This window comes from Corvus moneduloides, chromosome 3, assembly GCF_009650955.1.
Source record: "Corvus moneduloides isolate bCorMon1 chromosome 3, bCorMon1.pri, whole genome shotgun sequence".
In the NCBI taxonomy this organism is placed as follows: domain Eukaryota; kingdom Metazoa; phylum Chordata; class Aves; order Passeriformes; family Corvidae; genus Corvus; species Corvus moneduloides.
Genome location: NC_045478.1, coordinates 20,041,925 through 20,067,704, shown reverse-complemented (window position 1 = coordinate 20,067,704; position 25,780 = coordinate 20,041,925). Strand labels below are relative to the sequence as shown.

Genomic DNA, 25,780 nt, shown 5'->3' with positions numbered 1-25,780 from the left:
GATAATTGACTTTTTCTTCACCTCAGGCTCACCTGCTAAGTTTCTCCCTGATATCAGGATTCTTAATTTCATTTTTCAGATCTTCAAAAGTCTGAGCTGAAGAAAGATTACAGTAAACTCTAAAATCATGGTAGGGAGGAATTCCATGATCTCTGCCTCTCTGAATATTCATAGCTGCCAGATCTAAAGCCACAGTACGTGCCATGGAGAAGAGTCTTTCTGTTAATTCTGTATTGAGTAATTGTGACGGGACACGCATCTTACCAGCAACACCAAAAAATCCCCTTAGAAGCGGATCAATGCCTCCTTCATTTACAATCCGAAATGGAGAGAAGAATGCCTTATGAAGAGGTAGATGGCCTTGTGGAATAGGTTCAAAGTTTTCATCCAGTCGATACAGAAAAGGATTAATGAGTGTGTGACCAAACCTAAAAGCGGCAGTTGCAAACTCATTAGTTATGCCAGAATTAACACTGGGATCATAACCCTTATATTCGCCAAGCATCTTCATGCCTACCTCTCCAAAGATCTTAGGGAGCCAGTGGCTAAATGTTATGTGTTGCATTTCTGCACCAACAATTTTGCGTGTTTCATGATATATTGTGTCACCGTCCCAGTGTGGATTGAGTTTCAGTAGCTCTGTGGCAATTCTGTTGTGTTCTCTAAACCACAGTGTGTGGATGCTGGTAAGACCCAGCTGCTCGTTAGAGCGCTGATCACCAGCTAAAAAGCAGGGTATTGGGCTCTCATTTTCATCTCTCATACATTCTGTTGGTGGGCCAGTGGCAAATGGAAGAAGGGGCTTGCCAGATCTCTGTACAATGCCCTGCCTCAGAAGACCCCTTTGACTCGCCAAATCTCTGATTTCTAGTGCTTCATGGTCCGAACTGCCATACACATTGGAGGCATCGATGTATGAAGTCAGCTGGTTGATCTGTTCTCGTGGGTACACAGAATTCATCAGGAGAGATGTCATGCCGCTTCCACAAACTGGACTGGAGCGTACGAAAAACATGCAGCGTGCACCATTTCGAACTCTGGGATCATTTGGTGGTATCATGATTGAAAAGCATGGAGGATCATTTGTACAAACAGAACTGCAATGTTGACCATCTGAAAACCTGGCCTCACTTAGCGCAGCCACGGTGAGGTCAAGGTCATGGTCAAGAAACTGACCCCACTGCATGAGCATGTGAGTGTACTGGTCATCAGGAGTTACGGTTTCTGTCCCGATCAGAGTAGTTGAAACCAAGCGAGGCATTGGAAGTGCGTAGCCATTAGAGAGTCTTCTGGGTTCAATTCCCCGAGGCAAATTAAATCCATTTTCATACACTGACTTTAACAGACGTTCAAAAGCTGTCAGAGAAGCGCCCCACATGGGATGCTGAAGGTTGTTGCATGTTCCATCGTGTGTCCTGTACTTCTGGTGGAAGCACATGTCTGAGCAGTTGTTCACTCGTCGATGGGCTGTACAGCCTGAGAGATTGGCTATCAGATTCAAGTACTGTGGGGATACAAGGTCATTATAGTGATAACCTGGAACAGAAAAGAGAGAAAGAGAACAATCAGAGAATTTATACTCATGGTCCCCCCACAGATCACAAATGTATTAGAACTGCCATTTTATTTTTCATTTTATTTTACACTTCCCACCAGATTAAACATCCCTATTTTTAGAAAAGAAAAGTAATAATCATATATGTATATTTGAGCATTAGGTCATTTGAACAACTTTACCACCACTAGGTCAGGAGGAAACTTTCTAAAATGCCAATTCAAATGCAACTTTTACAAAATGATCACAAAAGGAGCTCATTACTTATTTGGTCACTTAGGAAAGCAGAGATATTTTCAGAAATAAAAGCCTCATATTGAGACAAATAGAACATTTTCCTCACGTTAGTAAAAACATTTTTAAAAATGTCCGTAACACTGAAATGGACATCAAGACTTTAACTTTTGAGACTTGCTCATTCACTAACATTACTATTTTGTTTTGCTTTATTTATTACAGTGAAAGTTGCAATTTTTAAGAATAAAGAAAAAAACCAGTGAAAAAAGAAAATAACCACTGGCAATAGAGCCAAACGTGGAATGATCTCAAGGACAAATGTTGTGGAGTAATTCATATTCACATTACCCTGGACAAGTTTATATAGAAAAGTAGTGTTTGTGTAGCATTTGGCACAGATTTCCTCTGCAATCCACACCATTCACCTCTGGGACTAAAACATACTTACCATTTTCCTGCGTTTTTTTCTCAGTTCATAGAAAAATAATACATACAAAAAATATACTGTAATTCATTAGAATTATGTTTTTAGAGCCTCAAACTGCACGATCTCTGCTGCGGTATGATGGTGTGTGGAAGGACTGAAGACAATAAGGCCTCCCAGTACAGTGTTGGGTGACTGCAAATAGCAGAAGAGTCAGCCTGGGCCTTGTCCTTGCTGCCTATTAGGAATCACTGTAAAAGTGATTTTTACTTAGTAATATTTGGATTTAATTTCAAGGGGAAAAAATTCTGGCTACATCTACAATATCAACTTGTGTAGACCAACAGAAATGTGCCAGTAAAGTGAAATTTTTGTTGCTGAGTAAGACATGCCTACTCTATCCAGGAGTAGGTTTCCTTCAGAAAATCTTTACTTTGTACTCCTGGACTGAATGTGGGCCTAGACCCAATTTTTCATTTACGTTGAAAAGAATTCACATTGTTCAAGACCATATCACAAATCACACCAAAGCACAGTAAGTGGGGACAACTTCAAATAGGAGCTGCTGATCCAAAGCGGAAGGCACACCGTGAACGACTAACAGATAGAGTGTGGATGAATGAGGTTCCAGGATCCAGGAAAAAGGTCCAGGAGGTGGAGTATTTGGCAGCATAGATGTACGTTTAGCTAACTAGAAACCATCATGCACCATCACGGATCTTGACCTGGAAAGCTTGCTGTCAGGGATAAAACCAAACAAGCAGTATAAAGGCAAAAGGAAAAAAGGAAATGAGCGAGTGTAGAGTGGTACTGTGTTCCCACAGGCTTGAGGGGTTCCCAGCATGATGGCAAACACTCAAGAATAAGAACTGAAAGCAGTTCTGCAACAGGTTGGTACCAGTTAATTGCGGACAGTTGGGAATGTTACTTTTAGTCCTGAGCTCCCAGTGTGCCTGCAAAGACAAGAGTCTTCATCTAAATTCAACACATAAACGTGTGCTAGGCACAACTGGCTCTCTGCCAATTTCCACAATGCAGGGCAATTGCAAACAAACTACCTAAAGCCCAGCATTATCTTTGCCATGAAAGGAACTAGGTTGCTCACAGTTGCCTAGCTGGGTCATGACTTGTGCTCAGCCAGGGAAGCTGTTTTCTCAGCCTCAGGCTATGAGTACTCCACATGGTTTACAAGTCAAAGCAAAGATATCAGAGACTTAGTGCTTGCATTAGGCAAAGCTAACATGCTTATGTAGACATACAGAAAATTTTTGATGGAATATTCCATACTAGGAAAAAGAAAAACAAACCACAGAGCAAAATCTGTAAGCACCACTTGGTAATGCAGTAAAATAGACTCTTTGAGGATATTATTGATAGCATATTAAAATATCCTGGCTACCAGTTTAATTCTAGAACTACACCCAGAAAACTTCTTTATAATAACACTACTGTTTAAATGATCTTCATTCATTATGGAGTTCTTTGCTTATGACCATTATTCATTCAAATAAACATTTGTGGTTATCCTGGTTGCCACCCCCATTTCTGAAATCAAGTTGTGAGCAAAACTCAACAGTGAATCTTTTGGGTGGAATGACCTTCAGTACTAATTTAAAATAAAAGGCTCAGGGTCTCTCTTTAGAATTTCAAGTGGGATGTAATATCTCATTATGGATTAGATTTTGGCTTTCTGATGCCAGTTGCTACTCCTTAATTACCCCTCACACTGTAGGCGCTAACTTTGCCTCTGCTCTCTAAATGGCTGGGTGCTGAGCATTTCCAGTGCTTAGAAGTTAGCTAGCTCAATTCACATATTACCTTTTTCAAAGTGCAAGGAAGATGTTTCGTAGAGTCACAGAAATACTGATTATAAGGGACTTCTTATCCAGACCAAGCTCCTGCTTGAAGTGGAGCTGTTTCCAGCACTAGATAGCTGTATACCTGATCTAGTGAGCTTGAAAACCTTCAAAGTCTGAGACTCCTCCACCTTTCTGGATTAGTTGTTCGAGTGCTGCACTGGCCTTCTGGTGAGAAACTGCTTCCTAACATCTAATCTGAACCTCCAAAGCATCAACTTGTGGCCATTCCCCTTGTTGTACAGTCTGGCATGGCAGAGGAGAATGTGGCCCCATAGTCTTTCCTTGGGATATTCAAAGGTTTTACAAAACAAGAAACAAAAAGTCTCTGACTGAGAAATTGTCACATTTCTCAACTGTTTCCAGTGCAAAAGTGCTATATAACACCTTTCATTGGGTCTACATTCCAAAATAACATGAAATAAGGACAAAAATTACTATTAAAAATCAGAATATTGGGCAATTTAAATGAAAACAGATTTATTTTACTATTCAAGTTTCCCTAAAAGCTAGGTTTCTTTGGATTCTGTAGGTCTGAAAAGCAAGCTCTGGTTGCAAACATAATTTCTAGTATCACAGAAAGTTGCCTGATTTTGTGTTTATTAACTAGTATCCATAGGGTTTAATGCCAGTTTTTGGGAAACTTTAGGTGTTTCAGTATTATGAATCCTAGCAAAAAGCAGCCAACCAGTTCTCACCCATCATATTTTATCTATTGCTAGTATTATATATTCATAGCATATATATTCAATATTCTTGCATATGCATCTAATCAGAGAACCAAATGAAACTGGGTTTCATTATAAAACATCAACCTTCAAAGAATTTTGAGTAAGTATTTGTGGTAAACAATTCATCACAAATTATCTACTCAGCTCTAATAATGAGTAACAAGCTTCTTTTACTAGCAAATGTGACAGTACTTCACAAAAGCTTGCCGTCTTTTGTCTTATAAATACTTGCTAGTTCATGGTCAGAGTTATAGTTTTCAGAAGTTACAATAAATACTCAATTATAAACATCAAAAAGAATATAATGAGTGAAAGTATTTCCTCTAGATTGTCAATGTAGTTCTTGGCTATGTCTCAAGTCTCCAAAGCTCTCCTAAAACGCTATTATTATTTCCAAATGCTTCAGTCCTATGTTTAAAGCCTATCCACGCATATATCTACACACATTAGCTGTATGTACTCCAGCTGGGCTTCATGGGTTTGATTGGAATGCAATACCTAAAAGGCAGAAATTAAACCTCACACTTTTTTTTGCTAGTTATAAAAAGCAACAAGAACTGTATTTCTCATTACATCAGGTCAATGTTAAACAAAGTAATTAGCTTAGTCTGACACACATTTATAAAGCATCAAATAATTCTCTGAATACTATTGTGGTACATGCAGAGACCTTGGGTTGTAAGGTATATAAATCCTTCTTGTTATGTCATCTTTCCTCCTTGAAATGGCATGCTGATATTAAATGTTTTTTCTTAAAGAAACAGAAACAAAACACTGCTTATTTTTAACACACAACAGAAAAGTCTGTTCTGCTATGAGACAATGGTCCTAATAAATTAACACACAGGGAATTAACAAACAGGATGTGTTATGCACTTCCATTATAGTGATTTTGACCAGCAGAAGAATTTGAATCTGAACTTTTTCCTAATATGCCAACATGAGAAAAAACACTCCACTTGGAGAGCTCAGAGTTATAATACAGAACAATGTGCAAACCAAGGACGGAATTTGGTAAAGTTTTGCAAAGTCAAATACTTCACTGATTTCAGTGTAATCATTCTGCAGTTGGGACCAAGCCTTAAAAAATTAATGTCTCCTGAAGTATAATGACTTAAAAAGGTAAATACATGTCAAAACAGAAAAATAAGGAAAGAATACTGACTTGTTCCATTCAGGTCAACCATTAGACCATCTTGTACATGATCTTGAATAAGCTGTAATGTCCTTTCAAATATTTCCCCAGCTCTTGCTTGCTCAACAGTGTATGGGTCCCTTGGGTATCGAAATAAGGCTAGCAAATCATTTGGAGAACGAGGACGACTGATAGATAATTTGGAAAAAAATAGTAAGTGTACACAGGAGTTACAAAACAACAATACTACATAAATCATGTAAATGTTCAGCAATGTGATTAGTACATACCTTGGTTACTCATCTCAAAACGGAAGGCAAACCAAGAAGAAAAAAATTCAATAAAATAATAAAAAATGAAATATTTAGTAGTAATTAAATATTTAGTAGCAGTTTAATACACATTATCTCAGCGGAAGAACTGCTGCAGTGAATAGAGATCTCAGCAGGAGTGTATAAACAATAGGAATCCTTATATGTTAAACTGTTAGTATTTTCAGAACCAACCAGACACTAACAATGTCTTTTAAGTAATAAAATGGTTTCTTGTTTAATAAATCTCCCAGTACTTCTAGTATATACAAAATTAATTCTGACTTCTCAATGCAAAAAAAAAAAAAAGGAGATACCTGTCAAACAGATGTGTACGTGTTGAATTTATTGCTCTGTCTACAGTTGCAATTGCTTCCACAATTGATGTTTGTACAAAAGGATCTCCATTTCGGCTGACATTAGGAACTGGAGAAAAAGGAATTCACATGTTATTGCCTAAATGGCCACACTCAAAAAGATACTTCCATAAAATAGAGTCTAGACACGACATCATTTCAGTTCTACAAAGTAAACCCTTGTTCTTTAAGCATTAGTTCATCCAAATATAAAATTCTTAACCATTTTGGAATTCTAGCAAGGCACATTAAAGTAGAACAAAATTCATTTAAAACAGAAGTTAACCTAAGCTTAAAAGTCATCAAGCTTATGACTCAAAACCAAGATAAAGCGCATACAGTGTTTAGCTGTCCATTAATTAGACCTACAATTTCAAGTGTAAATGATAAAAAAAAAGTGAATTATTATTATTATTAAGGGTTTTTTTCTGGTGTGTGTATTATGAGGTTTCAGGTGTTGGTATCAAGAGCCTGACCTATATCCACTGAAGTCAAAGCAGATTTCTCCTTTGATTTCAATGTAAGAATTTAAAGGGCTTACAGGAATATGCTGCAAGTGGTACATAATGAACATAATTTACATAATTGAATGAACATAAATTACCATTGTTCTTCTCCTGATCTTAGTATAATAAGCCACATAGATTAACTTAAAAGGGCAGTAAATATTTTTTAGATTTAGATCACGTCTTTGTTTCCTACTTTAAAATTATCTTTTTAAACTAGATTAAAAATCACATACTTAAACACTATTTAACAACTGTGCATTGCACTGAAAACTCAATAAAGCACAGGCCTTTTTATGCAGTGCTCAGTTGCAGCTGGATGTTTGTACAACGTATCTAGGACTAATAACCTTTCTTTCAGTCTGAATTAAGAATTACCGGATCTGGGGGCAACAGCTAACAATTTCCAGAGTGTGTTTAGATTGGAAAAGTCACACAGGAAGAAGGGTAAAGTAGGGAGAAAGTCCAAAGCAAATATACTGGAATAAAATCAGCAGATGTACAAAATCATCTGACATAAAAACTGTTGTGTACAAGCTTTTCATGACTTTTTTTTTTTCCTAGGCAACTTTTCATTATTCCTTCCTAAGTGGCAGCTTAAATTGTGTCTACATGACTTTCATAGTCTAGACCCACTTAATCAAATGTAACCATCTATGCTGTCAAATAAAACAGTCCCTGGAACTCTATAGCTGTAGATGGAGCCCCTTTCTGTGCCCTGAGGACAGTCTCAGGCTTTTGGCAATATATTCCCAGCATCCAAAATGAGCTGACCCTTTCCACAGTGCCTGAGGGCAATAGTCCCTAATCTCTCCTGATTACCAACTGTCCTTGACTGACAGCTTCATTTTCAATAGCAACCATACAGAAACACTATCAGATAAGCTACTTATTTTAGGAAGAAATGTCATTTACAGGTTTAAATTTTACATTTTAGCTGTTGCAGAATGTTTGTGGGCCTTGAATGACTTGAAGAGTGCAAAATTGCAGTCTGCAAAAATCCGGTGACTGGTTACCTTCCTTAGTGCTGTCTACATTAAATGTAAACTTGGTGTTTACTTGCAGGGCTATCTTTCTGATTAATGGTATACATGGACTGAATTATAAACCTTGGTCAGATGTTAACTATACAGTACTGGATTGTTGTTTAGACTATTTAGTGCTAGCAGTTCTTTTTTTAGACTGATAAATATTAGAAGTTAGAGCTCCTTGTAAGAGTCTCCCACAATACTTTTTTTTGATTTGGGCAGGGAAGGGGAATGACTTTTACAAAACAACGGAAAAGGACAGAAGAAAATGACTAAAGAAAAGCATCTTTAAAATATTATCCAACACAGACAGCAAAACCTGTCCCCAGTTTCTATACACTGGCCTTTACTCGGTCTCAATCTTAGGAAAGTGTTTTGGTTTAGAAACATTCATAAAACATTGCCTTGTTTAAAACAAATGTTGACATGCAAATTTTTAGGCATTTCTGGCTATGGCATTACAAATACTATCCACACAGCAATTAACCAATACTTATAATCTGTCCACTTGTCCTCCTTGTTCCTCTGAGAGCTTCAGTTTTTAAAGCAGGAGTAGCAAAACAGCATCTCATATCCCACTAGTTTGAAGGAGAAATTTCATTCACAGTTTCAGATGGACTGCAGATTAATTAAGTGTAGTTTTAATTTTAGGTTTATTTATGCTACAGTTTAGAAGAAATTAACCACATTACAATTAATTACTGCAAATCAGCAAGTATTGTAGTTTGCTGATTTCAGCAGATGAGAATGATCAATTTACACCTGTACTAAGTGAATGAAACTCATTTCCACTGGGTTTTTTTTCAACTCATGATTACATTTTTCGTGGCTCTTAGTGACTTGAGAACTAGCTAATCTTTCCTAAACAAAAACTTTTTTTTGCTATGCATCTCCAGAGTAGTCAGACTAACTGATTTGCATGGACTTTCTTTCCTTTACTGACTTCATACATGTAGATGGAAACTTATTACTGAATGATTCCTAGCCTTTCAATTTTTCTCCTGAATAATCTTTACAGATTAAAGAAATATTTTTCATTGAAGAAAGTATAGATTAATAGTCTACTAAAAGCAACCTAAGGCAGGTAACATCACAGTTTTATTGATACCATGTGATTGATACCATGGCAAACAATACATTAGAAAAATCACTGATACGTCATTATCAATTTAGTAAACAAAATACAGAACATCCCAAGTAACACTGGGAAACAATATCCAATATATTGAAGAAATCTTCACACCAGTCCTCAAAATACTGAAGGAATCACTGTTGTATACTAATTTTTCAAAGATACAAAAATATCATCTTATATTCCCTAGTGAGAGACAGAAATCATAGTTTTCTTTTATTTTCCATCAAAATTAAACTGAAAAATCAACAGTTTTAGTCAGTAAGTCAGAAAAGCACTATGGTCAATCTTCGTAGCAAAGTTATTTCCTTGACCTCTTTTGCTGCTTTATTGCCACTTATTACATAGTAATAGTTGATAACTATTATTTGCCATTATTACTTTCAAATAATTAGGACAAGATGAAATATTCTCCTTTTCTTTCTGTTTTCTGTTTTAGCTTCTTAAGGTCTGTATGACTTTCCTGAACTGTTTTGCAATAGTTGCAGCCTAATTTTCAACAAAGTGCTATTAGTGTCCCTTTGAAGATGCCCAAAAAGTTTTTTGTCAAGTTATCCCTAAAAAGTAGACTGGATAATTGACTAGCAAATTCTAATAGCTCTAAATAATATCTCAAGAAGAGAGTTGAAAGATTAACTTGAGCCCAAATCATAGTTGGTTTTGGAGCTTAACTCCTAGAGATATTGCTATTATGACATTACCATCTTATATAGGGAAAAAAAAAAGAAAGAATCATGGGAGAAAAATAAAAATATGAATAAAATAACTAGTTTAGTATTTTGACAACTTTTTTTCATCTTACAGATTAGGCAATTGGAACAAAACTAATAACTTAACTCATACCTGCCAATCATGTATCTTACCATTTACACTAAGCACCATACTGACAGAGGAGTAGCCTATGGTATTGCGGGCAACACATTCATAGCGACCTTCATCGGCTGTTCCAACATCGCGAATGGTGAGGAATCCCTCTGGACTAACATGAAATTTTCCACTCTCAGTTACCTGTACTCCATCCTGCAGGAAAGCCCAAAGTTCACTTATTCAAAACACACTTGTTTTCATGCATGAATTTTTGTCATCTTTTTCTCTTCTGTTTTTAGTTTACATGTTACATTTCTATTTTGTATGCCAAGTTCACAGTCAGATAGATTTAGATAAGCTTACATAGAATAATCACAGGTACTGCTGAATTGTACAGTGTTATTCTTTACTTCTAAAATTACTCATTCTTATAAATCAAAGTATTTTAATAGGCTTTCACCACATAAAATCTATGACCCAAAAATAAGATAGCACCTCTTGAGAACATATGTATTCTATTTTTCTCAAAACTAACCAATTGAAATAGATCTCAAGAGCTCTATGTGTATCAGGTCTTCATGTGCTATGCATTTAGAAGCTATTTAAAGTTCATTAAAGTACACTTCTAATATTCATTAGTTGAAGAGAAGCATATAATCAGAAAAAATTAATATCAATATTAGCAACTCATTAATTCATTGGTAACTCTGCTAATACTCTATAGTTTGATATAGCAATTACTACACCAATTGAAATCAAAGAGGTTACCAGAAAGTTAACAAAGTCTGTCCGGGTTGGTCTCAACCTAACAGTGAAAAGTGGCTCCAATACAGCATTTCTTATTGTTTTATACCTATAATATCTTTAACAGCGTGAATATTAGTAGGATATTCACACAGACCTGTCACTAAATACACAGACCTTTTAAGGCATACATTATGAATTTTAGCTGGTCTGCATAATAATTTGTATAACTACATATGTATATTTATCTATATAAAATTCAGGTTTAGTATCTATATACATGCTCCATATTAAATACTTACTGATTGAACTTCAGGTAATGTTTTCAGACACCACAGGAAGCAACAAATTGACAATGTGCACTTTCAATAGTTCATTATGAAGAGATGGAAAGGCCACTGCCTTTCTGTAATGACTGAATATGTAGTACCTTATTCCATGTAATGACTGGCTCTGGCTCTCCTTGAGCACTGCATGGGATCTGAACGTTTGTGCCAACCTCCACTGTCATGTCACTGGGAACACTGGCAAATACAGGAGTCACTAAAAAAGCCAAATGATACACTGATGAAGTATGAAATACAACTCGTGCAAAAGACGATCAAAAAACAGGTCAGCACTCTGTTTTTATCAGTTACTGAACGCTTCTTAATCGATTATATGAGTCTATCTGCACGCTTCTATTTGCTTATAACTTTGTTTTAGAGATTAAATTCCTTTCTCCTTGAGGAAACTAGCTTCCCATGGTGTGGATGTATATTCTTTGCTGGATAAAAAACTGGCTAGATGGTCAGGTCCAGAGATGGTAGTGAATGGAGTTATACCCAGCTGGTGGCCTGTCACAAGCAGTATTCCCCAGGGCTCTGTATTGGGGCCAGCCCTGTTTAAAATTTTCATCAATAACCTGGATGAGGGGATCAAGTGCACCCTAAGCAAGTTCACAGACAACACCACGTTGGGTGGGAATGTTGATCTGCTGGTGAGTAGAAAGGCTCTGCAGAGGGAGCTGGACAGGCTGAATAGATGGGCTGAGGCCAATTGTATGAGGTTCAACAAGGCCAAGAGCCAGGAGCCCTGGGATCACAACAACCCCCTGCAGTGCTACAAGCTGGGGGCAGAGTGGCTGGAAAGCTGCCTGCTGGAAAAGGCCCTGGGGATGCTGGTGACAGCAGCTGAACATGAGCCAGCAGTGAGCCCATCTGGCCAAGAATCCCAATGGCATCCTGGCCTGTATCAGCAATAGTGTGGCCAGCAGGACCAGGGCAGGGATCGTCCCCCTCTACTCAGCACTGGTGAGGCCACCCCTCAAGTCCTGTGTCCATTTCTGGACCCCTCACTACATAAAAGACATTGAGATGCTGGAGCGTGTCCACAGAAGGGCTGGTAACAAGTGACAGGACAAGAGGAAATGCCCTTAAGTTGCACCAGAGGAGGTCTAGATTAGATATAAGGAAATATTTTTGCATAGAAAGGGTTGTCAAGCACTGGAACGGAAGTCCAGGGAAGTGGTAGAGTCACCATCCCTGTAAGTGTTCAAAAAATGTGTGGATATGACACTTAAAGACATGGGTTAATGGTGAACATGGCAGTAGTGCTACATTGACAGTAGGACTTGATGATCTTAAAGGTCCTTAACAATTCTATGACCTTATTCCTGATGTCTGCTTCAGGGTGATTTTAAAGTACTCTTAACTTCTAACATAATAGGCTACTAGTTGTCAAAACCACTTAAGTTCCATTAATTTAGAGCTCTGAAAAAAAATCTGTTAATAGCTGAATCTGTACAAAGTCATTAGAATGAATATTGCATTAACTTGTCACTTTTTTTAAGTTTTAATTTTTTTAAGTAGCAAAAACTGCAATTTCTTAGATGAAAAAAGAAAAACCTTCTACAACTCATTCAACTGAGTCTCTTAGCCTGACTTGCTGAGGCACGGAATCTCAACAGAGCTCCTACCTTTGTGACACCTATGAGCCTCAACCCTTAAAACATCAAAAAATCACCTTCAGTTCTAAGGACAGAGTGCACTGTTACCTAAATCCAATGTGAATAAAATTAATGTATTTTTAAACTCTTATTTTCTTCAAATCCAGATTAATGACTGACACTCAGATATCATCATGAAAAGCACATACAAGATTATGATGACATCAAGAATTCTATTTCTGCTGGAACATATAGTGATATGTTATTGATGTCATGATACTGATATTCAGCTGGGAGTGGGAGAGTGGGAGGGCTGTGCTTTTACAGAGAAGTATTTGGCTCCACTGTAGACAAACCAAATCTGGCCCTACTGCTAATACACAAATGGCTGTCAAGGACCAGAAACCAGTTCAAACAAGGCATCCAGAGGCAGCTGTCCAGCACTGGGAGGTAAGAGAGTCTGGGTCTGTGGACGTGAGCTGCATCATGCCAGCAAACAGACCTGGACCATCCATCTGTATTCATTAACACTGATTTAACCACAGTGACCAATGACTAGACATTCCTCAGATGAACAGTCCTTTTGTTAGAAGCCCAGAAGAAAAAAATTTCTCATCTTGCACAATTGAAAACAGCATTGCAAATAATCTGTGGAGACCTCCAAATTAAGGCTGCATATTCAGCCTTCAATCTTGTATTTACTATCTTTTGATGACTGAATTTTGTAACCTGAGTTGCAAAAAAAAATATTTTATTAAACTTTACTCAGGTCCAGTAAAATTTAACACAGCTGGAAAGCTATAAAACTTTTTTAAACTGATACTTGTTTTATATAATTTTAATAAACATTTTATATAGGTTAAAAAAAATCATCTTAACTTTGACAAATCAGTCTCCTAATACTACTCTTAACTAAGAAAAAAATCAATAGAATTTTTTTTCTGACAAACTTCTAAGCTCATTTGAGCCTTTTTCACTAATATACATTTTAAAATTAGGTCAGTAAAAAGAAATGCTTTGAATTACGTTTTATATCCTTGAATTCAGTTAAACATCCAAGTACTTAAATAAATTATGAATGTTCATATGATTATAATTTATCCTAGAAGTACCTTACTTAGATTTAATTGAAGAAAACCATAAAAAAATGAGTTTTGGGTTGGTTTTTTAGGACTTTTTTTTTTGCCAGTTTTTTTTCAGTATAAGGAATGACTTTTCTTTGAGAAGTTCATTCTGCTTCTGTAAAATAAAGTGTTCTGTGTTTGGACATAAAACATTATGTTAATAACACTATTTAACTAACAGCATAGAGCCTTATTGGAACTAGACTTTTCACAAAATAAAATATTTTCCCAAGCATAGGAATACTGTCATCCTCAAAGCAAACCTCTACTTCTTACCAAAAAAACCACTATATCAGATAAACCTCCTTCCCAGAAGACTGTTCTAAAGGAATGATACCCTGTACAAATACTGGTAAGTATCCAGACATGTTATTTATTGGAAACCACCCAGGATCTAAAAAGGCATGGAAACAAGCACACATGGTACCGTGCATTTTAGTGTAAGCTTAAATACTTCTTTTTATTTTTTCTTCCCAGCAGCTGTACATGGAGAACATACCTCTAGGCTGTACAGTCAGGTATACAACGATTCGCTGAGATCCAATAATGTTGACAGCTTGGCATTCATACTGTCCCTGGTCATGCAGAGCAACCCTGGAAATCCTCAGGGTTCCAGAGGATAGAACTAAGTGTCTTCTGTCAACAGACAACTGGCCTCCTGAAACACACAACAGCATCATTTTCTCTTTACAACAACAAAGTCCATTTGTGTCAGAAAAAGGGAAAACCAGGAAGTTTTAACTTCGATAAAACACTGGAAAAAATTAAAGTTTCTTTAAAAAAAAACCAAAGAAAACCCAAACCAAACAAACAAACCCCATAAAAAAACCATTAAAAAAACCCAGAAAAAAACCTAGAAAAAAAGTTTGAAACCTTCACTTCTAAGAAGATAAACATGAAAAGAAAACAAATTATACATCTGCACACAATCATAATCCTGATATTTTCTCTGTTTGTAGTAGAAATAAGTATTTTCATTTAAGGAGCATGCTAAAGCATCCAAATGAGAAGGCATAAAAACACCAACATGTGTTACTGTTAATTACGTATTATTGCCATGTGTGTAAGACACAATTCATCTCATGTGCCTAGGCCTAGAGAATCCACAGAAAAATACACATGGCCCTGAAATTAATGGAATATAAGAAAAATGAAGGCACATCAGTGTGTGTACCCTATCCTCCCTTTCTGGACATTTCATTTGACTGGAGTAGTCTAAGTAGAGGGAGAAACAGGGACATTATCAGCATCAAAATTATCAACAGTTTGTTAAGAATCTGCTTTATGTACCATGGTTTAGAATTTCCTAAGAGTTGTTCTGCCTGCTAGAGCTATTTCACTTGAATCAACCAGAAATTTTGCTTACCAATAAAACATCCACTACAGTATTTCTTCCTGCTGGATTTGGCTTAATGCCTTTAGAGCCAAAACTTGATAAAACAGTCAGCAGAGTGCACCCTGTTTTGTCTGTCAATGTGCATTAAGTGACAGTGATGCTGGCACACTGGTGCCAGTTACAGGCTGGACTGCTCTGGTTTCTGAAGAGAGCACATCCCACCTTATTTCAGACCTCCAGTTAATGACAGCCATCTCCATTTCTTCTGCAGTACAACAGCAGTGATACATATTGCTACATGTAATCTGCCTCATATTTCTTAAACATTTATTATTGGGAATCTATTATGGACACATATATTTTAGTGACTCTTTTTTACTTAATAATGAAAAATGTGTGGGCAGCTGGCTTGTGTGGGACACCTTGCCTTTCTCAGCTAAAGCGGAAAATGAACCATTCCCTTCAGAGACTGAAGAATCTAAACAAATACATGTGGTTCTTTTTAATAAAGGAGTGATTCCAATATGCCTGCTAAACTATCCTAATAGTTTAAAAGTAAGAATGGAACACACTTACCTCCTTTAGTCCAGGCAATAACAGGCTGGGGGTAACCTTTTGCTTCACAAGGAAAGTCAACAGTTTGTCCCTCAATCACTGTTTTGTCTTGTGGAGTGACAGTAAACTGAGGTAGAGCTACCAAAGAGAAAATAAAGCTGTTTAAAAAAAAACCAACTGAAAAATGCATGACTAAATTACATACTATTTCCTGTGTAAGTTGAAATAGTTCATACTGGTGGGAAGAGAGATGCTAATGGAATTCTTTTATATTGTGACTCCTAAAGAGAAGAGAGTTAGGGCAGCCACTTGTGCAAAAGGAACATCTCCCTCAAAACCTGGCCCTGATGTCAGTGAAGACATGGGATCTACTGTCACAGATCCAAAATAAAAGGTAAGACTTGTAGAATCAAACTAGAGTGTTCGCTGGATTAAAAATACTTTCTTCTCTTTGGCTCAGAACTTCCCAGCTAAATTGTGAAGAAAATGTAATGTAATCAAAACCTTCCTGAGCTGCTTGTTTTCTTCCATGAATGCAATGAGTGGAGTGTGGTCCAGATTCTGCAGCAACACTGTGCAATACCAATGTGAAAAGTGATTTGTTCAGCTCTCAAAACACAACTATCAATTGGTAAATAATAAATGAATGAACCACACAGACAAGTTGCTTTGTACAGCTGTAGAACTCATTAACAAGGCATTTGAAGTCTTGACAGTTTGCCAACTAAGGACTTTATCATGAGAACAGAAGCAAACTAAAATTTGAAGGTTACTCAAAGTATTTTGGAAATAAAAGTTCCAGCATGAAAGTGTTTGCAAAAAATATTATTTATATATACAGGAGACTTTTGATAGATGTTCTCAAACACTTTATAATCACACTAGTGACATGTAGTACCAAAATTATTGCGATCACAAGTTCGAATACTTTGACTTTTGCTTTGCAGAAAAGCTGTGCTGATGCCTGTGCAGGCAGAATGATAATTTCTATCACACTGAGCAGAAAATGCTTCCATATTCACTGAAGTATCTACAAAAGAAAAGTAGCACAGATCTGTATTCAAAACTCCATTTCTAGTTCTCCAGGCACAAATTCTAATCTCTAGCACTGCTGCCTGTTACAGAAAATATTTAATCATTCAAAAATTTGACACTGCTTGTTTGTTCCTCCATGCAAACAAAACATAGGAAATGAACATTTGAAAAAATCAAACTTCTGACAATAATCAATGAAAATTTTCAGGGAAATAGTATATAATATCTTACTCTGTGTGAAATGTATAGCAACATCCCTATGGACTACAACAGTACAATTAAAAGTAAAAACCCTGATGTTTTCAGTTTGGCTCTTTCAACTCAGAAGAAAAGACAAACCCACACAATACCAAGTAATATGTGGCTCCTAGCCTAACATTATTTACCTTGGACTATGATGTAGGCAGTCGCATGGATGTTATCTACGCTGTTAGTTGCAAAACAGGTGTACTCGCCACTGTCCTCCTGCTTGACATTTTGTATATAAAGTCCTCCTGATGGAGTTATTGTGACTCGAGGGTCGTTTGGTAGAGGGGTTCTGTCGCCTTTGGTCCAGGTAATTCGTGGCTGAGGGTGCCCAGTTGCACTGCACTCCAAGGTAACACTCTCTCCAACCAGCACTTCGGTATTTTGTGGGTGAATCACAAAACTTGGCCGGGCTGTGAGAAAACAGCAATGCCTAAATGCAGCTTTTAGCTTGCACAGCTCTAATTTAGGCAAATATAGTCTATAACTGGGGACACCTAGGGGGGTTTTAATAGCTGTGTTCCAGCATGTTCCACCATGTTCTCGGTGCAAACTCTGCGTTGCTTTAAGTCTAATCCAACTGCAGACATCAGTAGATAAAAACAAAAGCTCATTATTGCACTGATGTTTTTTCTCAACTCTCATTAAAATAACTTTCAAACTTTTTGCTCTCCTACACTGATCTTTATAAAGGTCTCTTCAGAGGCATGGATATTGAGACCCAGAAAACAAACAGGCTAAAAATTGCTGTAAGCGCACAACAGCCAAAACTGATTAAGTGACATTTTAAGTAACTTTTCTCAAGTACACGAGTAATTTGCAGTGACATTTTAAGTTTACGTGAGGCTGTGTGTCAAAACAAAATGTTCTCACAGCAAAGTCTGTGTTTTAAAAACGTTACAGTCCTGGACGAGAATTTAGTCCTTGCAAACATGAGGCCTTGCCTAGACAGAGCTAAAAAGGTTCTTGAGCAAGGATGGCTGCACAGAGTGTGCCGAAGCTTCCAAGAGTGGCCTGTTCAGCAGCTTGTGGTTTTCAGGTATCCAGAGAGAACATTATTGCATTGAGAAATGTTGCAATGTAACAATCTCTTTTCCTAACCCTTCTAAAGCCTACAATACAATTATCAAAATTGGATCTACAATAAACATTAATTAACCAGCTGAGTTGCATTTTTGTTCTAGGGATGTTAAAGCTTCATGATCTAGTTCTTAAGATGCTCAAGCCCAACAAATCTACATGTCAAGCACCCAAGTATTTTAATTTTAAACAATCTTATTATGAAAACAACTCTCCATCTGAATGCAAAATTCAGACTTAACGTTCTTTACCTGGTGACTCAAAGTATCTAAGAGTAACTTCCTGAGTTTTCACTTCTCCAGCCACGTTTTTTGCCATGCACTGGTAAATGCCTTGGTCTGTTTCTTGAGTATTCTGAATCATCAATGTGCCATCATCTAGCAAGTTTAGACGGGAATCTTCTTTCATACTGAGCTCATTACTGAGAAGAAAAGGATGTGCTAGAGTTAAACCTTTAAATCACAAGTCCAGAAAACTGCCAAAAAATAAAACCCAGGAAAATAAACAAATTACCCAAAATAACTTGCGGGGGGAAAAAAAGAGTTTTACTTTGTTATAAAATAATAGAAGTTTAAATTTTCTCCTAAAGAGAAGAAGAGGAAAAACAAAACATGACACAATTTTGCTTATGCATGCATTACATCTTCAAAAGAAAAGCAAAAAACAATTTTATGAGGAAAAGCTTACAGGGAAAAAAGTGAACAAAATACACATACTTGATCTTTAAAAGGCTGTTCTAGTTGGCAAAACGATTTAAACTTTTTCCACTGGAAGTATGTCATGCAAGTTCAACATTCAAGATACTTTCTACTACGAGAGAGGTTAGTTGCTATAAAATCATCTTTATGCCAACCTCTGCCTGGATTAGGAGCACTAATGAACCTGATTCTAATTTGTACTGGTTTAAAATATAAGTTAAGAACATGTCTTCAGGCTACGTCATGGATGAGTTTCTGCGATGTTAACTAAGTCTTAAGCGGTTTTATTAAAGGAACTGTTTCTCAGTCCACCCCTCACTACATGATGAAGAAAGCACAGAGGAGGGATGAGATCACACCTCCTATGTACAAAACCCAGCCTACTGATCTATTCAAGATACTCCTCATCAGGCTTATGGCTTTTGACTGAAATCTTGCCATATTCAACTACTTTGCAAACAGCTTTGCTCTCATTCATGCAGCCAGAAAACAAGCCAGAGTCAATAATCCCTCACCCCAAGCTCAAATTTCTTCTTAAAACTCATGTGTATTCTGAATAAGTTTTCTTTGTGTATTATAAAAAGTACATGAGCCAGAGAAAATTTTAATGAAATAATTATACCATTCAAGCTCATGTTCTTGACATACTTCATAAATGCTGTACCTTTGCTGCACATGGGATTCTCACTGACATCAGCAGGAAGATACAGAACCAGGACTCTACACCATGCCATTTTATCAGCAACTAACAAACTAAAATGCTTTATATAAACTGTAAGGGAATTTATGTTCCAGGTCAGGTTCTCCATTTGTATAAGAACATTATTAAGCCAAAGTCTGATTTGCTGATGGCAAACTCACAGTTCATGTGTCCATTGTAAGTTCACACCAGTTTAAGGGGGAGATGTGCAGACACAAGGCTGGTTCAGCTGTGCTGTGCCCAGTGCTGCTGGAGGGAGCCAGGCTCTGGGCACAGCCTGAGCAGCCACTCTGGAGCAGGCTGGCCCTGGGCTGTTGAAAGATAGTCATCCTTTATAGAACCTTCCCCATGTTCTAAGTGGTGAGGAAAACATATGTAGCAGGTTGCCCAGACAACTTGTTCTATCTCCATCCTTAGAGGCTTTTAAGACCTATCTGGATAAAGCAACCTGGTATAATCCTGCTTTGAGCAGAAGGCTGCAATGGAGACATCCTCCAACCTGAATTACACTACAATCTTACGATATAAGGACTTGCCTGCCCTCCATGTACCAGTTTGAGGAGCCTGGAAACTGATGTCTCTCTTCTCCTGGGACAGAGCTACACATTGGAGGGAAGCGGCCTCTGAGAAGCTAGGGCTCCAGAACGTCATTCTCTGAAACTTTAATTCTATCCAGCTGGAGTCCTTAAAAAAAAGTAGCTTTTGCTCTGCCCCAAAACATATGAAAATGCTAAGTAATCCACAGACTGTACATGCAACATGTCCACAGTGGATTGCCTGGTACTTACATAAAAATGATTTAGTATTACAGGTGTGAGCAGCTTTGCAGGTATACTGCAGCTGAACATCTTACAAACAGTGTTAGAGTAATACTATTTTCTAGTTAGTAGCTCTTAAGTGTTTAGAATTACTAATAAAAAAGATATGGGCCATTATTACTTCATATGCTTATTTTAATTATAGCATGTTTTTTCTGTAACTATTTCATATATTAGCATATACAGCACATGGACATGCACCCAAAATGCACAAACACACAGGCAAATGTACTTACATCAAGTTTCTCTCTTCCTCTTTTATACTTACTTGTTTCGAAGCCATATAATTTCTGGTTTAGGATTGCCTTCAGCCCTGCAAGTGAAGTACACTGTATTCCCTGAGGTAACGTCCACATCCTGAGGCTCTGATGTAATTCTTGGCCTCTCTATATCAACAATAAAATGTACAAAGAACTCTTACTTATTTTAAAACTACTAAAAACTGGTAAATAAAAATATTACCATACATTTTGTAAAAAATATTTTTCCACAAATGTTTTGACTTAAAATATGAATATGCTTAGGATTAAATACACTTTTCCCTGTGCAAAAGTGACTGTGGGATTTCTGACCTCCTTCATTGTTCCTTAGGACCTTTTAGCAGACTAGAAATAGATTGCACAAATTTGTATCAGGTTCTAAAGTGGCTGTTTTATTTATTTGGACAGAGACTCAAATTGCCTATGAAGGAAAAACTTTAAAGCAGCAAGTACAAGTGCCATTTAAAATAACTTCCTCTAGATAAGTATCAGTGCATAACTTGCCTCACAGAATAATTTGTACAGCTTACTTCCTGCAGCTTCCATATTCAGGCTCCTTAGATATGCAAAGAGCTTCTAGGATGCCATGTGCATTATTCTTGCACCAAATTCCCTTTGTACCATCTTTCTCAAGAACCTTGTAGATGCTTGTGGTCATAGTTCTCGTGATCAGAGTTATATCCAACACATAACCAAAAGGAAAATTTACTTATTTTATACCTTGGCTTCCTTATGCAGGAGGACAGTCAAATGCCCATAGCTTGATGAGAAATCTACATTTTGATTTCAGAACACAAGTGGTGCTGGGCCAAGACCCGGGGTGCTCGTGGGGCCAAGCTTTTGCATCTCGAGGGTGAAGGAATACAGGCAAACATAAAGATTACCAAGGTGCTTGTGCATTAATCCTCAGTGACAGAGGATTTCAGTGCCTGTGTAGGGCACTCCTTGTAATTATTACTGAGTAAAAAAATAATTCAGTGGCCCAACCCCGATTCCTACAACAGCAACAAATATTTTAAAGGCAAGAACTGTGTCATCAGGAGCAATTCAGTAAAGCTTCTTTCTTTTCTTTCCCTTGTATAGAAGGGAATAAAGGACACCAAATAATATTAATGCAACACCATAGATTCTAGCTGAAAATCCTGTTATGATCAGAACTGAAATATAAAAGGGAAAAATAAACTCCTTCAGGATAATCACCTTTAATTCTTCAAGGGGAAATTTCAAACGGTTACTATTTGTTTCTTTAAAGACAGGCTGAAGGGTAAAAGCAATCAATTCTGTCAGAAGCACACAAAAACAGAGAAGGAACACAGAGAGATTTCTGGAAATAACCAATATTAACCAGAGGCGGTCAGTGTTTTCAAATAGAACAATAAATTCTAGCCCTCCAAAAATATACAGTTTAGGTACATGCAACCCATTAAAGAAGAAATCAGGAAGTGGCAAACTCACCACAGTTCAGTTCTTCTGGTGTTATCGTGGCCACTGATCTCCCCTGGATCCTCCGTGGATACTCACAGGTAGCTGCTGCTTGAGCATTACCCGACTCCGCGTACGTCTTGAGCAGCTCCGCCAGCCACAGGATTTCACAGTCGCAGTGAAGAGCGTTGGAATCCAAACGCCTGCACAAAACAAGGAGCAGCCACAGCTCTGTTAGTAAGCCTCAACCACTCTGCTAGGAACAGCACGGTTCTGTAAATGGAGCAACACCTCTATCTGTGAACACAGACAATAGCCAACATGCCATACTGGTGATGCTAACTTGCCTATAGGTATTCTGGTGTGTAATTATGTGTATTATTTTTACCACACAAAGAACAATCCATATATATTATTTAGTCTATAAAACAATGATTACAAATAATCCCAATATAGGAAATAAACTTTAGTCAGTAACTAAAGAAAATAGATATGAAACAATGTTCTCAATCTATGCACATAAACAACTGGAGTACAGTTGAAAAAAAATATATTTAATATTTAAAACAATTACACCATAAAAGGCATTTGGAAGGAAGATAAATATTGCAAGAGGAGATACAGTCTAATTGGGTTATTTAAGATTTCATTAGTTCAATAATAATTCAATTTACTTACAGTCTTTTCATAGATTCTAAGTGACTAAATGTTCCAGGAATCAAATGAGCTATTCTGTTGTTATGCAAAAACCTGTTAAAAACACAGAAATATGCATGTAATAATTCAGATTTTGTGATGCACTCATTTCATTTACATTCTTCTGGACAGTTTTCAAGAGAAAGTAATCAAAGAAAATTTAAGAAAAAAAAATTGAACCTGTTCAGCAACTCATTGTCTGCAATTTTTAAGTGGCCTCCAGGGTGTACTTGGGTGTGTCCATGTGGGGAAAAAGAAGCCGTAAGTAACCACAAGGAAGGGAGTTCATAAACATTCAAATGAGAAATTAAAAAAAGGATACTAAATAAATTGTCTAGTTCTTCATTCATAACATTTATTTTAGCCAAACATGAATCACAGATCTTTGGGAAATAGTTTTGCAAAAGAAAAATATACCACAGGCAATGCTCACTTCTGCATGCCTCTAAGGTCAGCTTCACCAAAGTGCTCTTGGAAAGACTATGTAGTAGTTACAGCAAAAAAACTGGATTAAAAACAATCTATGGCAATGATAAAAATATTATTTTTTAGTTTCAAATGCTTGATTTAATTCAAACAAGGAAGCAAGCTGCCTTCTGAATCTTACCCCAAGAAAAACAAACTTACAGCCTTTCAAGTTTTGGAAGATGAGTAAAGGATTCAGGTTCCAACGTTTCTATCTGATTAAAGTGCAGGTACCTGAAAATATGTTAAACAAAAAGAAAAATACTGAAACAATTTTCTTAATGAAGGTGAAATATTTTAAAGAATTTATTGTTTCCATACTGTTTACAGATCTAAATGGCCATAGTGATGTAGCAGCTTTTTTCTGTTACCATCTGAATCTCACACTTGAATCTGAGAAATAAAAGACATGACAAACAAAGAAGGGTTTGCAGATCACTACATTGCGTGTGTGTGTGTGTGTACATATATAAGCAAAAAAACCCAAACATTGCTTTAGAGATTTTGGAGATAATACTTTGAACACTATTTTGCCAAGTCTACTGTTCATTGTATGCATGCTTGAAAAAATTTATTGAAAGGAGAAAATTATTATTTTTTATAAGAAAAATGTTACAGGTTATTTAGCAAACATTTACAGTTTCCAGTAGAATAACATCTTTTGTGGAAAAATGTTTTCATTTCAGTGAGTGAAAATTTCAAAAGATGCTGAGAAGTAACCTTCTCTAGTCCATGAACACTGGCATTTAAAGCTGTGAATGCTCTCAAAACCATATTTGTAGTATAAACCCAAGTTTGACTAATTTTACTTTAGACAAAGGGCTTCCCAGCAACTGGCGCTGTTTGATGCTCTGTTGATGCTTATGTAAGCTATCAGTATTACACAACAATAAATTTACACAGCTTTTAATCCTGTAAAACTGAGAAAGTTAGCGTAACAAGACAATTAGCCAGACTATTAATCTGTAACTGTTGTGAAAATGGACTGCAAAGGCAGGATCATTCCAGCAGCGACTATTTTGTGGAGATACTCCTTAACCTTGCAGATGAGGAAACAAGATGTAATAGATAACACTGGCACAAGGAAGTGTGAAAATTATTTATAGACTTTGGATCCTGGTTATATCCAATGTATTCAAAACTCCGTAGGTTTCCTATCTGACCTCTGACAAACTCAGGAACCTCTGGAGAATGTGCATATACAGAAATCACTGTGGTCTGAAGAACGAAAAAGCCCGTCATTTGAAAATAGTGAGAACAACTCAGAGCTCAGTATCTCCTGAAAAATCAATCCCTCATCATAAAAAGGGCAAGGTCACAGGGATTCGTCTGTGCTGAGCCAAACGGCAGCTGCGCAGAGAGGAGAGAGGGAAGCAGCGGCGATTCTGGCCACGGCCTTGCAGGGAGCCCTGGAAGGCGCGCGCAGAGGGAAGGCAGGCACGTGCCTGGCAGCCTCCCAGGCCGAGCGCGAGCCAGCGAGCGATGCCAGGGAGCAGTGAATGGGGACCACAGAAAAAGCCAATAAATCAGCACAGGAGTGATCAAGCACATCAGAGTGTCAAGTCTGCCTACTGCCAATGCCACGCATGGCCACAGAGTATATCGAGCATAGAGTATGGTCTTGTTAGCATAAGGAATCAAGAACTGCATCACCATGCTGTGACTGCCAGTTTTTGTCTCCTCTTTGAAAATACAGGGTAATTTCTTCTAAATTAAAATGAGAGATCGCAAAGGCAGATATTTCCTGCACGGTTCATTAGATTTGCCAGCAGAGAGAAGAGAGACCTCAGTGAGGAAGGACTGCCAGGACAAAGACTAGGCATGGCCCAGCCATGAGGTGGGTAGGCACAGCTTGCCAAGAGCCAGGGCTCTGCTCGTCCACCTTCCAGCATCAGCAGCATTTGGGAGGGGGCAAAGCAAGGTGGGGATAACTGCAATGCAAAAGGACAAAGGGAAAAACCAGGCACAACTATATGGCTTGTTACTTCTAAAGCAGCTTTCATTTTGCAAAAAAATTACATACGCTACTTCTTTTGCAGGCAGCAGTGATTTTTTCCTTTTCAACATACTTAATTCTACTTGCAATTTTATGCTTCATGAGCACCTTGCAAACACATCTCTTTATATTCCCAATATATCAATCTCTTGTACTTCTTTGGCATTGACAAGGCAAGATTTGTAGGCACCTCTTAGAACAACAAATAATATTGGTAAAAGCAGACATATTGAGGCACACAATCCCTTCTTCAGGGCCACGAATCAGAGGTAAAATTAGAAAGAGAGAAAAAGAACACCTCTCTCAGATGGTTTAAGTAGTGTATACATAGCTAAACTCAAAACAGCAGCCCATAATGGCTGTTTAGTACTCAAGACTATTAAAATTGCAGATGTAATGAATACTTTATGTGCCTGAAAACTCATCTTGTTTTTCCAAACAAATTTTAAAAATATCTGTTATAAACCTTGCCTTGTTTACAGCGCACATCATCACAGATACAAATACAATAATTCAGATGCTGAAGAACATTGTAACAGTTAACTTTACCTCATAAGATATTACGCTGTTTAGCTCAAAAAATCAAATCATGAAATCCAG

At 37.2% G+C, this 25,780-nt stretch overlaps 1 protein-coding gene across 2 annotated transcripts in view; it reads right to left on the bottom strand.

The window, feature by feature from the left end:
• PXDN (peroxidasin) overlaps positions 1-25,780 on the bottom strand; it is an 87,750-nt gene that overhangs the window by 18,934 nt on the left and 43,036 nt on the right. For both annotated transcript variants that reach the window (XM_032104547.1, XM_032104548.1), the window contains 13 exons: positions 23,347-23,418; positions 22,702-22,773; positions 22,057-22,226; positions 20,610-20,727; positions 18,377-18,546; positions 17,186-17,458; positions 15,786-15,902; positions 14,373-14,531; positions 11,253-11,365; positions 10,135-10,291; positions 6,567-6,675; positions 5,969-6,126; positions 33-1,536 (listed from right to left, as the gene is read on the bottom strand). In XM_032104547.1, the coding sequence (XP_031960438.1) occupies positions 33-1,536; positions 5,969-6,126; positions 6,567-6,675; positions 10,135-10,291; positions 11,253-11,365; positions 14,373-14,531; positions 15,786-15,902; positions 17,186-17,458; positions 18,377-18,546; positions 20,610-20,727; positions 22,057-22,226; positions 22,702-22,773; positions 23,347-23,418 (3,192 nt within the window). The remainder of the gene's footprint in view (positions 1-32; positions 1,537-5,968; positions 6,127-6,566; positions 6,676-10,134; positions 10,292-11,252; positions 11,366-14,372; positions 14,532-15,785; positions 15,903-17,185; positions 17,459-18,376; positions 18,547-20,609; positions 20,728-22,056; positions 22,227-22,701; positions 22,774-23,346; positions 23,419-25,780) is intronic.